This window comes from Melospiza melodia, chromosome 3 (genome assembly GCF_035770615.1).
Source record: "Melospiza melodia melodia isolate bMelMel2 chromosome 3, bMelMel2.pri, whole genome shotgun sequence".
Taxonomy (NCBI): Eukaryota; Metazoa; Chordata; class Aves; order Passeriformes; family Passerellidae; genus Melospiza; species Melospiza melodia.
The window spans coordinates 124,549,594-124,568,288 of NC_086196.1; the positions used below are offsets into that span (position 1 = coordinate 124,549,594).

Sequence of the window (18,695 nt, forward strand, 5' to 3'; positions counted from 1 at the left end):
TTTTCTGTCTTACTCTCTGCCCTTACTTAACCCATCTCTGTTTTCTTTGTTTCCCATTCTGTTTTCTTTCATGAGTACACTGACATATTCATGAAAGTGCTTATTAAAATTTCCAACACCTCTTCCTTTGAAAGCTGATGGTGAGGTCAGAGCCCATTGTCCTGTATTTAAGGCAAGGACTGTTTCTGTAATCTGCCCCAATTTACATCTGTCAACACTGAGTATCATCTAATGTTTTTTCCCTGTAGCTGTTCAATGAGGCTCTTCTGCATATCTTTGTATTTAATTGTCTCTAAACTGCGAGACTACATAAAAATTGAGAGCCTAAATTGAGTGAAACTACAGAAATTCATTAGTTTGATTGGTCTACAAAACTAGAGTCTTTGAAAGCACAGAAAGAATTAGTTTTAATGAGTAGAAAGGGAAAACTGTCTGGACCATCACTATAACCAAGCAAAATGGGAAAGAACACTCAGCTTTGCAGGACATAAATCTAAGGTAATCAGCTGACAACATAAGAAACTATTATTGGAATATGAAAAATTATTTTATTGAACCATATCTTGACAATTTAGAAGGAATAGAAATAACCTGAGCACAGGCAGAAGTCTTAAAATGAGTTGCAAGAGGCCCCTTTATCACATTTTCTGAAACTAAGAAGGAAGAAAGAGAGCCACAATGCAGTGGAGGCTGGATGTATCCTTATGGATAGCCCCAGTAGCACCAAAGCCATACTTCTGGGAGATATTTGAAGATAATGATAGATTGCCTAATTAAAATGATAGAACAATTTAAATTATTTTAGAAGCAGAAGGCAAACTTAATTGTTTACTATGACAAAATGTGTATCCCAGATAATAAATTTAATAGAAAGAAATGATCCATAAAAATTAAGGCATAGAAGTGCAGATTTTAAATTAATCATCTTTTGTTTAGGATACACAATAATATTGTCTCTACTATTCAGATTACAAGCTAATGCTTGACACTTCATGTCTGAAACACTAAAGAAAAGCTTTTTATCAAAATGTTTATCAAATAATAGTTGGTTTTCATCAACACAGAACAAGTGAGATGTCATAGTGATTATTTGATAAAGTGAATATAACTAATGTACCAAATAGAATTGCAATTTCATGCCAGCTTGGCTGCTCCTAACAAAAGAGATTATTTGCAAAAGACACAGTAAGGATTAATAAAGATGTGGACAGAGCCATAAAGGAGCCCACAGATACAGATCTTCCTCCTGTCAGAGCTCCAATTGCCATCTGTTAAGGGTTAGAAACCATGCTAAGAACGACAGCAATATATGTAATGTGTGGTGGTGTTTGAGGGTTCCCAGGACAAGGGAAGAGATGAGAATCTTGACTCTGTGTTTCAAAAGACTGATTTATTATTTTATTATATTATTATATCAAAAGAAAATTATATTCTAAAACTATACTAAAGAAAGAGAAAGGAGACATCAGAAGGCTAGAAGGAATGATAATAAAATCTTGTGACTGACCAGAGAGTCTGACACAGCTGGACTGGGATTGGTCATTAAGTAAAAATAATCCACATGAGACCACTCAAAGATGCACCTGTGGTCTGTTGGTAAACCATTTCCACACCACATTCCACAGCCATCAGATAGTTATTGCTTACATGTCTTTTCTGAGGCTTCTCAGCTTCTTAGGAGAAAAATCCTAGTGAAAGGATTTTCAAAAAATATGTCAGTGACAGTAAGGAAAAGTTATAATAAAAGTATTGTCACTATTAAATGGAAAAAAAAAAAAAACAGAAATAGAAAAAAAATAAGAAAAAACCAAATTGTGACAAGCTAAAAGAGCATAATTTTATGTGAAATGCATAACATTCAAAAAGTGAAGAAAATTATAGGACAATTGTAAATATGACAAATGAGGCAAAAATGTAAGGACAGATAGCAGCTTCTGTTAGACAAATGTATATAAATATGGAAAAATAGACAAGGTCTGGGACTAACAAGGACTTTTCTTACATTTCTGAATCGGAGCATACTGCTGTCTAAGCAGGCTGGTTGACCATGGCTCTGAGTTTATTTGTTATGCTATGCTTGTTTCAGACATCAATGAAAGCTTCCAAAAGCATGTCCATTTTTCCAAACATACACAACAAGATGCATTATCTCTCACTACACATTTTTCTTGCTTTTATCATTAGATAACCATGTTATTTTGACTGCAAGTTTACCATTACACATTGAAATGTCTATCAGGAACCCACACAGCTACAGCATAATGGGCCAAAGGGAGGGGGAATGTTAATATAAAACAAAAGAGAGTACAGGCCACATTCAGGATCAGGGGGAGGACATGGCCAGACAAGCATTGTGATCTATTAACACGTGCCTGGCCCTTATGTCTCTGTATCCCTCTATTTTCCTCACTCATTCCTCCCCAAATCACCTAATTTTCTCTTTTAGACCCCCATAAGTCCCGTGCTATTCCAAAATGCTCTTCACCTACATCTTGTAATGTGTCCCATACCCCATGGTAGTCTCATCCCTCTGTCCAAAGGGTGACCCACTGTTGACTCATCATGGGGAGTGTCACACCTTGCCACGAGGGCTGGAGGTATCCCTGGGAGGGATCTGGGCAAGGTGTTCCTTCCTCTGAATCCTTATTTTGGGTCCTGTCTGCTGTTGTGGTCTGTGCTCTGGGATTATGGAGATGGATCTGTGATGGGATAGGAGTGGGACTCGACCGTTGAATTGCAGAGTTAAATGCCTCTGTTAAACCCCTCCAACTTGGCTGGGGGGTTGGGGTGAAGGGAAGGGGAGGAGAACACCATCTATACCCAACACTTTGGAAAAGAGACTATGAGACTAGAGCCTATGTCTGCATGGGCAGATTGACTAATTCCCCCAAGTGACTTTGCATCTTTAAACTGCAGATAAAGGGATCTATATAATTTAAATTGAGTCCAGTTATTGAGCTCTGGTGTCTCAGTAGATTTGTGTGAAAGCAGCCTGCATCCAAGCCCTTAGTTTGACAAATTTCCTTTCATATTTAAATCAGCAAAAAGTTGCTTGCATTTTGTTTTTTGCACACTATATATCTCCTTCAGTGTTTAGTATCACAGACTTGATTAGAGTTGTTAAATTGCTACCGTCTCTGTAATCAGCCTTTATTTCTTTTTTTTTCTATTTTTTTTACACTTCTATCTAAGCACAGAATGGAGACGTTTCCTGGTTTGTACAGGAGATTGATACAGTAAAATATAAAATCACAATGTTTGAAATACCTGAGTGTAAGAAATTTTGCTATATAAGATGCAGAATTCCTAAATCATAAATATCAGTAAATCATAAATATCATCAGTGTACTGTGGGATGGTAATGGCCTCCTAAATGCAAGAGAAGCAGGAATGGTTCATTGGCCAGGACTGGAAATGTACACCTGGTGTTGTTGGTAATATGTTGCACAAGAAATGGGGCTCTTTTGGGGAGATGTTGGTCATAACATGAGGCCTTTTGAGCCAAGAATCAAGAGCAAGCACTTTGTAAGTACAAATGCAGATTTAAAGGGAGAAGGACTTCAAAGGCATGTGCGTTGATAAAATGAGTAATTGTGTCATTTGCAGTGTTTTAGACCAAACTTCAGTGGTTTAGTTTCACATATGTTCACATATGTGACAACATGAAGCAGAGTCCTAACTGTGATGCTGTATTTAGCAAATACACCCTGGAAAGGGTCATTCACAGCAATTTGTAAGGTTCTTCCTTGAAACATTTCTGAGCAACACTTATGGTAATGTTTCACAGCCCCAAGAATTCCAGCAGGTTTTCTGTGGGATGTATTCCCCCATGTATAAAATTAATTTCAAAGTGTTAAAGTGGGAATAGTCACTTGCTTCGAGTTCTGTAGAGTGAAAATCAGCCTGCAAGCAAGTTTCTGTGCAGCTATGTTTGGCACACAATGTCACCTTCAGAGTTGTTTGGGTCTGCAGACTGAGTTGTGCAGTTTGGTGGTAGCAGATGCCCAAAGGGAATTTCCTCAGCTAAAAAATCTGCAGGGTTGCTCTTCTTACTGTTTAAGAGAATTTATTTTCTCAGTTATTTTGTTTTCACTGGGCCTTAATTTCCCCCACACCTCCAATGTGATGAATGTCATAAAGATTGTAAAACACACATACAGGCACACTCACACACTATTAATGTCACTGCTGTACTGGCAGTTTTTCAGAGTCATAGTTTCATCTCTGAGCAGTGAAGTCACTTTTATTATTTCAAATTTCAGTTCCCAGAGTAAAACTGATGACTCCATGATTACTGATGCCACAAGACAGACAAAAGGATTCCATAAGTCCTGGAAGTGGGGAGGGAAATTCATACACCTGAATGACCCATTAAGTGGATCACTAACTCTTGATACAACAGCTTTACAGACATCAGGAGTATTTTACTACCATGTTGAACCCTCAGCTGGCACTGCAGCAGCCTGCATCTCTAGCACCCCTTATCATTTCCTCCTTGGACATCCCAGAGGTTCCAGTGAGCAAAGTGGGTTTGCGTGGCAAGCTTCCCCTGCAGCCCATGGTTGAGACCACGGTGAGGCAGCTGTCCCATCCAGCCTTGGAGCCCACAGTGGAGAAGATATCTACCTGCAGGCCATGGAGGAACCCAGCCTGTGACCCCATGGGATGCCTGTACCACAGCAGGGCCTGGCAGGACCTGTGGACCCATGGAGAGAAGAGCCCACACTGGAGCAGTTTGATGGCAGGACTTCTGACCCTGTGGGAAACCCATGCTGTGAAGAACTGTAGCCCATAGAAAGGACTCGTTGGAAAAGCTCACGGAGGACTGTCTCCCATGGCAGGGACCCCATACTGGAATGGGGGAAGAGTATAAATAGTTCTTTCACTGAGGGGGAGGGAATGGCAGAGGCCTCATCCACAAGCCATGTGCCCCATCACCTTGTGCCAGTTGTTGGGGAGGAGGTAGAGAATTCAGAAGTGAAGTTGAGCCTCTTTGTTAAGATCTCTTTTCAAAGTATAGTTGATTTTTTCTAATTCCCATTTTTTGTACTCAGCTCTGATGAGATATACAATATTAGGGAAGTAAGTAGTCAACCATATTGATGCATTTATATAATGGGATAATTTGTCATTATTTGTTTGTGAGTCAATGGGACATATCATTCGTTATTACTTGTTCAATACTGGGAATGCAGAAAAGCAGAATGATGAACGACATAGAACTGACAGGGAGACACAGGACAAGATCAAGGACAAAAAGTTGATAAAAGACTTCAGTACTCTGTCAGAGCAATGAGTATTTTAGTCACAGTGTTAATTTGGAGTGTGCGAGCAAGGCTCATAATCAAAGTCGGTGGGACACATCTCTGTTCTTTACCACTTCAGACTGTGCACTGCAAGAGCAAAGTAGAAATCAGTTTGGATGATGTCCAGACTGGAAAAGAAAAATAACCCAATGAAGACAGCTGTGCCCTCTGCTAATTCAACCAGCCTCAAACATTTTACAAATACTATTTAGAAGGACTGTGTTCCAAGGAAAAGATTATGCAATATTCTGCAGTCTTGGCTCCATAGCTTTATAATGAAAAGGTAGATAATAAAAAGAAAGGTGGAGATTTTTTTTTCACATGATTTTGCCAACCATGGTATTTTTCATACAGAATTATTACTTTTCTTTCAATTTTTAAGTTAAAAATATGTACAACTATGGTAAACTAGTCTGCATTAAAATCAAATTAATGAAGGTCATTGCATGAAATGAATCTCAAACACCGATGCACATTTACTGATGACCTTTCACTTTTTTATGTGATTGGATAAAGATCTCTTGACAAACAATACTTGGTGTAGACAAGAAACATGATTAAAAATGTGCTGTAAAGTCTATAAGTGGCAGTTCAGAGACAGACAAAATATGAATAGCTGTCAAGCTAGATAGATTGAGTTAGCCAGAAATACAAGCTTTTGACTCATTACTAATTAACATTTCTAAATACATTTTACTCTCCAGCATAGGGAGGACTATTTGCAAACATGTGCCTACCTGCTAAGGGTAGAGTGGTTAATTAGAAACTGCATCTGACTTCTACCAGGTGTGAGAAACTTCTTCAGCACAGCCGAGAAAACTGTGAATACATAAACCAAAATAGTGTGTCACAGTTTCCATTAAAAGTGCCCACGGGACTCCTACTGCCTTAAAAAGTATTATTTCCCTTCAGGACTACATGCCTGATGGAGATATAGCTCCATATGGTGCTCATGCAATCCTTCTCCAGCTTCCTTGTAAGCCCTCTTTAGGCGCTGGGAGGCTGCTAGAGGTCTCCCCAGAGCTGCTCTTCTCCAGGCTGAACAGACTCTTCCATGTCTTCACAGGAAAGGTGTTACAGCCCTGTGATCGACTTAGTGGCCTCCTCTGGACTTGTCCCCAGGTCTGTGGCTTCCTTGCATTGGAGGCCCTTTGTCAATCTTTAATCCAACTTTATATGGAACACTGGGAGGAGCAAGTAGAAAGGCAAGAAAATAACTCCCCACTTAAAATGCTCCAAGGAAACAGCTGAGACAATGGCATATCTCATCCTGGGCATAAAGAATTATCCCCTGTTGGGAATAACTTATCAGGACTAGACTCTTCAGTGATCTCTGCCAGCAAACCAAAGTACGTGGCTCCATGAAAGTACATGAGAGAATTTGCTTTTCCCGTTATAAATCGAAGCAGGAAAAAACAATAAACACAAAGGACTCCTTTATTTTAAAATCTTCTTGTCTCTTAAATATTTTGTGGCATATTAAAGACACACTAAAACATAAAGACACAAAAAAAGAGGGGGAAAAGAAAGGAAAAAAGAAGGGAAGAATACTTTGCATCAAAGGAGCAGTCTGTGTGTCATATTTTTCTGAATTAGCAAAAATACAGAATTTGAGACTCCTTCAGTCATGTTCAAGTAATCTAAGGAAATATGGGTGGATTAAAACTAACATGAGATTTAAATATGGGGGAGTTGTGTTGTGCCTCCAATTCAGTCCATGACTCACCGAGGTCTGAGGCTTGAGGTTGTGTTCAGACTCATTTACAGTGTCCTGCTAATTAGGACAAAACCACTGTTTGCTATTTTCTGGCTCCCATCTAAGATCAAGAGCAAGGCATAATGTGCCACATGTGTGGAGTAGTGCTCAATAAATGGGACAGTGCACTCTGTACTGCTGCAAATTCCAAGTCTGTGCTAGAAAAGATTTGCCATGCCTGTATCTGCACTTTTTCTCAGATTCAGGTATCAAGGAATTCCTGCCACATCACTGCCAATATGGAAGCTTTCCCAGGCTGAAAATTTAGAAACAGATTCCACACTCTAGAGGTGGTGATGGCATTTTCACAATTACATGATATTGTTTCTCCCTCCCTGTAAGCATTTAGGTTCTTAGATGTACTTAGGCTAATATAGATTTACCTGGGGAGTTTTATAATCCTTTAGTAGCGTTTCCCCATCTGGTTTGTGCCTGGGGCAGATTTGTATTCCCTCCTCCCCCAGTCCCTCACACTGCCTACGTTAATAAAGCTGTGTCCAGTCACGTTTGGGGCGCAGGTTGGTTGGAGATAACTGCTCAAATCTTTTAAACCTAGTCCCAGACCCAGTCTTTCAGGATTAAGCTGTCATTCCTGTTTCTCCTGTTTTTACTGATCCATATTGTCAATACAAGCACTATGTGATCTCTGAGCATCAGCTCCAGGAGCTGACTACAGCAGTCTGGGTTCTGGGTGCCAGCCCTAGGAGCCATGTGGGTACTCAGCACCAGTGCTCTGTTTTCTGTACAGACAGGTACAGCCTTGATTTTATTTGCAATTCATGTGGGTCCTGTTCACTGCGCTGCAAATTCATACTTTTATGATGCTTCTTTCTCTTATTTCTTCTACCTGTGAAGAATTATCATTCCATAACCTCGTCAGCACATTCTTGTACTCACTTTCACTCAAATGCCTGTCAGAGATGGCATTTCCTTTAACAGGAAAATTTCTTTCTGTATTTTCTTTTGTCTGTCCGAGTCCTGATTAAATTTAACTGTTATTTGTAGCAATGTTACCAAGACTCCAGGAGATGGCAGTAGTTGCCAATGATTCATTTTTTAAAACAAGTCTGTTGAATCTTTTGCCCTAACCCTGAATTTATTCTTTTTTTTTTTTTTAATCCAGCTATTACTATTACTCAACCAAGTTTCAGTGGCACAGATGTCTTTGGATATACCTCATTCCTAGCTTATTCTGCAATCCCAAATATCACCTTCTACTATGAATTTCGCTTGAAATTTCAGTTGGCAAACCACCACTCAGCTTTACAAGATAACCTGATTTTTTTCACTGGACAGAAGGGCCAAGGTAGGCTTTATTTGTATCACTTATCCTTACAAGCTGTTAAATTCTTATTGAACAAGTAGGAGAAAAAATATGCACAGGTTTCTCTTGATTCTATTTAAGATAAAATGTCATTAGTGGGAAAATAATCTCTTCAAAACTGTATTGTTTTGTAAAGACAGAGAAATCTAACAGGTTGTAGAAATGTTTCTTTTTATTAAAGAGAAATATAATTGCTTCCAGTAATTGAAGTCAACAATTAATCTGAGGTAGTGTATTTCTGAACAAAATAGATGGAAACCTGAAGGCCAAGGTTCCCTTTTTTCAGTTGTTAACATAAATTTCATTATTAATCATTGAACTCTGTGTTATTCACATAAAATAGAAGACGCTCAACCCTGAGATCTCTCAATGCAAGTTAACCCAAGCTAGCTACGAGTAAGTTAAAGTCTGTGTAGCAAAGCATTCAATTTGGTCTGATTAACACAGCTGAGAAGCAGGTTATGTAAATCTACTTAGAGTATTTGTACTAAGATTTTAACAACACTTAAGGTATCTCTCCTCAGCACCCCTTTGTGGCAGCCTGCATGGCATCAGCGTGGCATGGGTAACACCACCTGTGCTCTGTCCGTCTCAGCATTACTCCACACAGAAGCCATAATACTAATGAAAGTTGAGAAAAAGTTTATATAATTTGATGCAGACATAAGCCAGTAATAGATACTTCATAAGAAGGAAATTTTTTTTTTTTCTCTTAATCTTTTCTGCAATTGGAGCATGACCTAGCTTTGGGGTTTGGAGCTGTCCTATGGAATTGTTGAAACCTAGAAGGGAGGTTGAATGATGTGTCTTATGTCTAAACCTATCACAGCAGGAGAGTCATTTAGGTGTGCTAGTAGAAGTCTCTACTACTTTAGTAGATATTTTACCATATCTGAAACATCACACAAGTTTTGCAGATATGGCCCTTGACCTACAGAGACCCTACACTTATGCTGAACAGTATCAGAAAATTAATGCTTCAGAAAGATGAAGTAGGGGACAAATTATTATTTGGTGTTTTAAGATACTGAGGTCCCAAAATGCATTATTAAAATCAATTTTGGGGAGACATTATGTATTTACATATATATCTAACAAAACAATTGCAGTATATCACATCAGTAGGATACAGGGGATACCTCATTTGCTAGGTTAATACATTTGATATTTTCTTAGGTCTTTCATTCTATTAAATTTCTTAAACTCCTATACCCTCTGAGGCTTCTTCCCCTTTCTCCTTGTGGCAGACTTGCAGGAGTGAGACTGTTAGTGTATTGCAATGCAAAAGAAAACTTGTTAATGTAGAACAGCTCAGCAGTTTATCTATGATATAATTAAGTATGCTACTTTTCATTTGCAAACATCCTGTCAAATTTAGCTTGTGCAGCTCAGCAGCACTTTAGTGTGCCATGAGACCCTGGTACTTAATTTATCAGGTTGCTTACCCAAATTAGCCTAACACAGATCAGTATTAACCACTCTGAATGGATTTAAACTCAAAACTTAAAGCCTGGCTTTTTATCACTTTGCACACCATTTGTGTGTGTGAGCACTGTGGTACAGCAGTCAGGTGTTTCTGCATCCCCGTGTCAAACAACAGGTGGGCAGCAGCACAGCTGCCAAGGGCAAGGCTCAAGAAACACAGAACAATGAGGTGATGGTAAAGTGCTGTTGATAATTCGTGATTTTCTCCTTAGTTTAAATGGTTGGGGAGACTGAGCACCCCATATTTTAACAACAAAAGCAGTTTCTTACCAAGTGAATGTCACTTATTTCACAAAGATGCTCTAGTTTTAACAATTTACTGAGTGTTGAGCAGTAGCACTCTCAATGGAAGAAACATGAGGGTTTTCCCAGCCAGTGACCTTCCAGTAAGGAAGCACTTTTTAATACTTAATTTGAATTTTCCCCTTTCTCCATTTCATCCAATTTCTTGTAAGTTAAGATTCTCTTGCAGCACTCCACCCGATTCCCCTCCAATGTTGTCTCTGCCCAAACCACAGGCATCAATTTCATAGCTAACCTCTTGTGAGTTACTATAAAATTCTGTCCCAATACATAGCTAAAGTTTAAAGCTCTCTCATTTATGCAAACTATTAACATTATTTTATTCTACCCCAGCCCTGACAGAGTTCAAGCCCAGGGATAAGACCTTGAGCAACTCAGTCTAGTGAATGGTATCCCTGCCCATGGCAGTGGGTGTTGGGACTAGATAATCTTTAGGGTTCCTTCCAACCTTTCAACAGCCTATGATGCTATGGTTATCTTCACTATCAAGTCAGTTTTGTAGAGTACTGACACTGCTACATTGCATGTCTTTAATACATTTAATTCTGGAAAGCATTTTAAAAACCCAAAAAGCCTTTTAAATAACAGTTTGTCTTTAATGTGCTTCCCCTAGTTTTGTCAGTCAAATGACATAAGTACATTGTAGACACTGCTGAAAACTTTAGTAAAGGTTTTCTAAAAAGACTTGCTATTTTCAGTTTGGAAGTCCTTCACTGGTAATGTGCCAGTGTAACTGAAAGCAAAGGGATTTTATTCAGTTTATGAATAAATCATGAACAAATCATTGTAATAAAAAATGAATAGTGTTTGTGTTCCATACAAGTGAATGTAGCTGCACACTTTCTATAGAGGCAGTGGATTTATATTCTTTGGAATAAGGATTTACTTTTCTTTTTTCTATAGATTCCCATTGCATCAGAATAATAACTCTATAGAAAAAACAAACTTCTGCATAGAAAAAGCACAGTACGCCCCAGATTCATTTCCAGGATATGAGATAAGGGGAATATGGCAGTTTTGGCTGTGAAGCAGCTGTGTGCAGAGCTTCAGTGAGAGGACAATATAAGTAGCATCGTTTCCTGGGGAAAAGCCTACTTTATCTTCTGCAAATGAAGAAAATTTCCCATGCATTTGAGACAGGGGCATCAAAACACACATTTTAAATGAGGGCCACCATGTGACACTGGAGAAACAAATAGGGAGACCTTCCCTGAAACAAATACAAAACAATGCAGCCTTATGAAAACAGAAGAAAATATCAAATAAAATACCATGTATGGGCATGAAATTGAGCACTGAATTGCTTGAATTCACAGGAGAGTTGTAAAAAGAAATAGATGGCTTTGAATTTCAATTCAGGTCATCCTATGGCACACGTGAGAACATTCTTCACTTTCACCATTGTTTGTATCCTGTTTCTTTTACCATAAACAAAGAAAAGTGGGGTTGATAAAAAAAAAAAAAAAAAGTTGATCAGGTTTTCTCTAAACAATGGTGGTTCCTTCCTTGCCTGCATGAGGAGAGAGACTGAAAGCTCTTTAAAGATGACAGTGTAAAAATGTGTTTATTTTGCATGACCAGGTCCAGAAATTGAACTCTTACTCATAGACTTTATGTCAGACTTAAATCCTTCAAATGATATTTTACACTGTAGTTATTAAAAGCACAAACAACACCTGTAGCATGCAGGCCTAAATGTAAAGAAATTAAATTATTTACTGCAAACTTGAAAATCAATCAGTTCTAACCTGAAAGTTAAGAAGGCTTAAAGAATTAAAGCACTTGACTGACTGAGGAAATTCCATCAATGAACAACCTAGAGCTGCCTCAATCAAGGGCAAGTGCAATAAAATCTCCAGGTGCTGTTGAGTCAAGGGCAGCTGAAGGAGCTTGAGAGAAGGTGCCAAAGCTTCTTCAGAGCCATGTCCCTGTTATTCCCCTTGCCTCAGAGCAGCAGGTGTCCTCTGGCTTTGAGGCTCTTGAAGTACCTTTAATGAAAGCTGAAAGCATCCTGGAACAGGACTAAGTCAGGGGCCTATTCTCACCTGCAACTTGAAATTTCAATTTTTTCTATTTTTTTTTTTTTTTTTTTTAGATTTTGGAGGAAGTTGAAAATTTATCTTAAATACAAAATAATACTAGAAAGAGTATTACAAGTCAAACAGAGATTATTAGAAATATATAGTAAACTCATAAGCTTCCTATTATTTTGCTAAACTGCTAATTTTTCAGTATATTTTACACACTGGTGTTCACTAAATCCTGGAATAAGTAGCTACCCTTCATTTGTTTTTTCAGGTCTGAATGGAGATGATTTCTTGGAGTTAGGCCTCCGTAATGGGAGAGTGGTATATAGCTACAATCTAGGTTCTGGCACAGCAGCAATCATTAGCAAACCGCTTGATCTGACACTCAATGTTCATGTCATCCATCTTGGCAGAAATCTCCAGAAAGGCTGGCTGAAGGTAAAAAAGAAGAATATCCTTAAGCTAGCCTTTAGATGAAAGTGTTCTCTGTGTTTTTTCAAATTTTACATGGAAAAGTAATTTATATTTTGTGCTTCCCTATAAAGCTGGGAGGATTTTCTTCACTAGGATTTCCTAAACACAGGCAAAGGCAAATCCCTTTTTTGTAACAAGTGTTAATGTTTCGTTGAAAGGTGGATGATCAGAAGAATAAATCTGTCACTTCTCCTGGGAGGCTGGTTGGACTTAATGTCTTCAGTCAGTTTTATTTAGGAGGCTATCATGAGTATACTCCAGAGCTCCTGCCAAAGGGACCCCGATTTAAGAATGGCTTTCAAGGTAAAGATTGCACCATTTTCAATTCCTTTTATTACATTCATCAGATTGTATGTCTTTCTTTCATAGGCAGCTGAAACAATCTCTGTCTTCTCAGGAAACAAACTAGAGTCTCCTTGGCTGAATTTCCTGTGGCTTTTTCATTATTTCACTCTGATAACTAAGAAACTAAGATAAGATGATGCAAAAAGAGGCATTGCTAAATAATTTTAATATTTTCCAATTCTGCTAAATTGGAAGTTTTCCATTGTAATGTTTGCCGTGTAATCTCTTTTTATGTGTCCCTGTTCTACATCATAGCTTCAAAATTACTTCTTTTCTCTGAAGTAGTTTAGAATCTGCTTCCACTGTGACTGGCAGTGCTAGTTTGGGTAATAGATTTCACACTGAAAACTTTTTACTCAAATAAATCAGATTTTTTTTCCTGGCATTATGACCTAGGTATCAAGGCAGGACTTAGCTAATTCCTTTTGCAAATAATTATCAAGCAGATAATAATTTTTACCTCAAAACTGATATTGAAGCTTTATTAATCTGTTTTCAACTCCTACCAGATCAGCAATGAAGCAAAGAACTTGTTCATAACACTTTATTTTTGTTCTTGACTTCCAAAGAAACAATGGTCTTGATATTTACAAGGTAAAATTTCAATTAATTTTAAGTACTGGAAAGCCTTTCAAATGAAAAGAAAACATTTTGAAATAGTAAAACAGAGTTTGAGTTCTCAGTAATGAAACTGAGGGTATGTTATGAAAGTCAAGCATAGCAGTAAAACTCACTTAAATGCACTAAAACACTGCATTTCCATTAAGCCCATGTACCTGTTTTAATTCCAGCCATTACTTCACTTTTTTTTCCTACACTGAAATTTCCTCAAATTCAATATCATATTGTCACTTTTCAGTGAACTTCTCAGTCAGAATGTCATATGAATTAACATCTCCTCTGTCTCTGTCTTTTTAGCAAGCATGGATTGTATAGTTATACCTTTCATAGCCTCTAAGCACCTTGCAAATTGGCCTATCATAAAACATAATGTCTTTCTGACTGTTTTCAGAGGGTCAATATCTGTGAAGTACTTTTGGCATTTTTATAGACATGCTAGTGTTTAGGGGTGACTAACAGGAATCTCTAGTGCCTTACTTAAGCACAAATATTTTCAGTTTTCCAGATTCCTCATGTTACAAATGTATTGTAAGGACCAAATTTCTACAATTTAATATTTTCAATAATTGTTTATAAACCACAAAGTTCATGTACTTTTAGTTACCACACTATTTATTGATTTTTTAAATGCTTTTTAAAAAGAAGTATTACTGCAAAATTTTGGGAAACATGTAGCACATAAACAGTTTTCTCTTTGTCCCTAGGATTTACACTATTAAGACTCTTATATTTGCTAATTAATTCCATGTTCCTGTTCCCAGCAGCAGCTTGTCTCTGTTCTCCAGAGCACAGTGACTTCCAAGGAATCTGCACTTTCTTATGATCAATTTCCTCCAATGTTTTCTTACATAGTCAGCATCTCATTTGTTCTTCTAGCTCAGAAATCTCCCCAGTTTCAGTTCTCAGGATCTTCAGGATAAAAAATAAAACCTCCATGGATTTTTTTTTCCAGAGTGGGAACTGAATACCACTATGAGAGAAGAAAATGTTGAACTATTTTACTTCAGCCAAATTGTAGCTGTAGGGATCTCACAGAAACTCTGGAAGTACCAGCCAAGATAAATTTATCTAGGACATAGTTGATTAAACCACTCAGAGTTTTGGAACCCTGCTGTTGGCTCCTTTTAAAGACATGATTTATTAAAACCATTTTGCTTCTAATACCAGAGTGTACCTCTCCTTTTGTAAGAGATCACTGCTGGATGAAGAAACATTGAGACCAGCCTCACTGCTGCAGACTAAATGTCCCCAGTGTCAGTGTGCAATAATTTAGGATTTTTACTCTGTACAACTACAGTTTCAGACCATTTCTTCCCTGACCTGCTTGCCTTTAGCACTTGTTCAAGACATTTCCACAGAGAAGGAGGAAACTGAACACAAATGTTTTTAATAAATTGTTGTTTAATAATCAAAAGTTGTGGAATTTTTAATTTAGGAAATCAGCACCTAGAGATTCTTTTGAAAGGCTGAAGGATGTTTGATGGCACTGTAAGCAATTTGCAAAATTTCATTCAGTCCCCATGAGAAGCTGCAAATTGGCAAAGGTAGAGCTCAGATGAAGCAGCCAAGTTCACGTGGACTTTGAGGCTCTTTGCACTTTATCTGAATTTGAGGTTCCTTGGAGGCTTACTGGAGCTTTTTGTAAATGGGATTGTTTACTTTAGTGTTCAGCTTTTTTTCCATTTCCTATAACAGTTTAACTAAGGGACCTTGAGAGTTTTCTGAGTACACTGCAGATGCTCTAAAAAGTCAAATGTGAGGTTTAGGTAGCTGAAAGTCTTGTGGCCAAAGAGACTCAGCCTGGTCATTAATGGACAATCTGAAAAGGGAGCATGAAACCAACTGACTCCTGTTCAAAGGTCTGCACAACTCAGCACTATGACTCAGCTACACAAAATGAGATGGAGAATTATTTGGGAAAAGCTGGAAGTTACAGCTGAATTTCCCGCCCTTCCATCTCTGAAAGAGGCAGAGAGAAATCTGGTGTCAGGGACAAAAGAGGGAGAGTTCTGATGTTTCATGCTCTGTGCTACCATGACTGCAGGATTCAGTCTCCAGCCATCAATGCAACTGATGGAGAGCCAGGGCTTGCATCTAGAAATAAGTGAGGAGCAGAGAAAGAGAAGCAACTGATTGTTCCTGCGGTCCCGTTCCTAAGCAGGATGTAGCATGGCTATAGAAGTAATCTGTTTGGCAGCAAATATTATTAAAAGGAGGAGTAAATAGACTAAAGAAACTCTTACCACAAAGCTGAATTGTTGAAGAACCTCTTTCATGCTGAAAGAGCCATCTCTTCACATAAATTATTTTGCAAAGTAAATAAAATTGCAGGTAATGCAATCACTTTTTAAAAATAGAATAAACCCAGAACACAGTTGAGTTCCAAATAGATACAAATATAGCCTTTCAGTCAAAGTTTAAGCAAATAATAAGCTAGAATACATTACAAGCCTGCCAAGGTTGAGACTACTTATCTTTATGTTCCTGCACCACTGATGTCACAGAGGAAAGTGAGTTCTGCACTGGCTTTTAGTCAGTGCTTATGATTCACACAGGTACCTCTGGGTGTTTGGGTCACAGCTCTGAGGAGACCTGAGTAGTCACTGTCAGGGCCATTCTTTAAACCAGCGCTCACAAACAGCAAAGAAAGACAGAGGAAAAGAAAGCATTTAAGGATAGGTAGGATTTAAGAAATCAGTAAATTCAGCACTGCATTCAGATACAATATATTTATCAGTGTATCTATTTCTGTCAGTTCTCTTGCTGCACTTTTAGTACATATTGAAAATGCCTGCTTTATGTACTTTTTAGCCAAATTAGCACCAAGTGCTTACAAGTGGGCAAGGGATCCTAGTAAGAAGTTACAGAAAAAATTCTTTGTGCGATAAGGATATATGAGAAAAAACAAACAAAAAGTAAAGCTGAAGTGAAGTAATATATTATATGGTAATCCCTCAAGTTTGCTTAATCCATTTTTAGTGGCTCTTTAGTGGTTTACAAGCTCTGCTTAACTGGGGTGAAAGCTATAAAATAAATTGATGGTCAAAAAGGACAATAATAGAAAGGCCTAGGTGTGGTCTAAGAAGCCACAATTCAAAAAATTGCAAAAAAAGGGTAGTATACAATCTGTGAGTGTACAGTCTTGGTGTCTGATTTCTGTTTACTTGCATAAAACTGATGTTCAGAATCACGCCAAGTTTAACTCACAAAGTTGGGAACTTCGAGTTCCTCTTGCAAACTTGGCTATGTCAGGAAACCTCTCCATTATTCAGAATAGTTGGCAGTCTCTCGTTAAAAGGGGCCCAGAACTGGCAGAGCTAAGGAGATTCAGGTCAGAAACAAGGCACATTCATCAGCTGATCCCTCTGCAGAAGGCTGTGTAGTGCTCGCTACAACAGGCTCAAATTGCTGCTCTGACTCATTAAATAGAAGATTCAGTTTAACTTAGCTGGGCCAAAACACTCTTGTACCTATTGCATGCTTTGTTTACCAGCGCTCAAGAATTGTTCCTAACCTCGATGGCACAGTTAAACTGTGGCTGGTGCACTCAAACTAGTCATCAACACAAATGCCAGTTTATTTTCCATGATGACCTGAAAGTCCTTGGGGACTCACTGTGCTTTCCATTGTTTACGCAGAGCTCTGGCTGCTTTTTCTTAGCACTCCAGCGAGACCCAGGAGAACAGAACATGCTTTATCTGCTACTGATAAAGAGATGAAACATTAGTTAGGGTTTACCAAGCATAAGGTGGCCTAAAAAACAACCCTGTAAAAAGCAAAGAGGCAATAATACAAAGATTGCAAATAATCATCAAACTAGGTTATTTTTAATTACTTATTAAGAGTTTCTGAATAAACAGTTATGTATCAATGTAGACAGAGCTACAAAATGTATGAAATATGGAAAAAGCCTATGAAAGCTATTTCCACTATCATAAAACTGTGGTTAAAATAGTTATCTTGCTTGTAGATAGTACTTATATTTTGTTTTAAATAATTATATAACTATAAAAAATCACATTGTACATTCATTGGGTCTTTCAGATGCAAGTCTACTTCTTTTGTGATTTCAGTGAATCATGCAAAAACTCATGTTAAATGATGCTTTTAAAATCAGTGTAATGATTACTTGCCATCTCCATATCATAACCTTTCCCTGCTTCTCATATTAAGCAGAGAGCCTCTGATATGCACTGCTGAATTCCAACTCTTCTTGTGATTTCAGGCACAGTAGGAATTCATCTACATCTCAACTAAATTTTATAAATCGCGTTTAGAAAGCTCTGGGCATTTTCAAATACATTTATGTACTAGTTTAACTAATGTGGTTTAAAACCTGATTTTAGTTTGAAATTGTATATATATTTATGTATAGATCTGGATGACATTTCAAAAATGTTTAAGGCCACCTTTAAGTGTGACTATACATCACTTGGATGCTGGGGTACATTTTGAAAGGTCATTTAGGATTTGATCCCAAAAAAATGTTATATAAGTATATGGCATCACCTTCAGTTTTGCAGTATAGAAATAAGCACATGGAGCCATAAACATGATCGAGAACTACTGGTGACTTCAGGCTGACCCATAAGGCAGACTATCCTGTGACACCACCAGGCAGAGCAAAGTGTCTCCAGGGGGGCAGTCCCTGGAAAGCTCGCAGGCTGAGCAGGAGCTGCTGGGTAGGAGCAAGCAGGGAACACCTCTGCTTCACTCAGAAGCTTTAGCTCCTCCTTTCACTTGGGATACCAATGGATTATGACATTAAAAGAAAATCACAGCATAGATCCAGGCACTGGCACTCGATCATCTTTACAAAACATCTTTACAAATAAATTATTACAATATTCCCTAACAAATATTTATGACAATTATTGTTTTCCTAAACAATTTTTTACTGTGTTCAGGGATTTAGAATAATCTTTGGATCATTTCCCAGAGGCAGTCTGCATGCAGCTGTACTCTTCTGTAAAGTAATAAAAGTTTGATAATAAAATTGTGACCATGCCAGGTCACTTGGCCGCAGGACCGAGCAATAGACCCAGAAGTGTTTA

At 38.0% G+C, this 18,695-nt stretch overlaps 1 protein-coding gene across 1 annotated transcript in view; it reads left to right on the plus strand.

Annotated features, from left to right (window-relative positions):
- The window catches only part of EYS (eyes shut homolog), a 700,592-nt gene that overhangs the window by 652,154 nt on the left and 29,743 nt on the right, over positions 1-18,695 (plus strand). Inside the window, exons 43-45 of the mRNA XM_063152992.1 lie at positions 8,186-8,368; positions 12,473-12,639; positions 12,834-12,978. Coding sequence (XP_063009062.1) covers positions 8,186-8,368; positions 12,473-12,639; positions 12,834-12,978 — 495 coding nt within the window. The remainder of the gene's footprint in view (positions 1-8,185; positions 8,369-12,472; positions 12,640-12,833; positions 12,979-18,695) is intronic.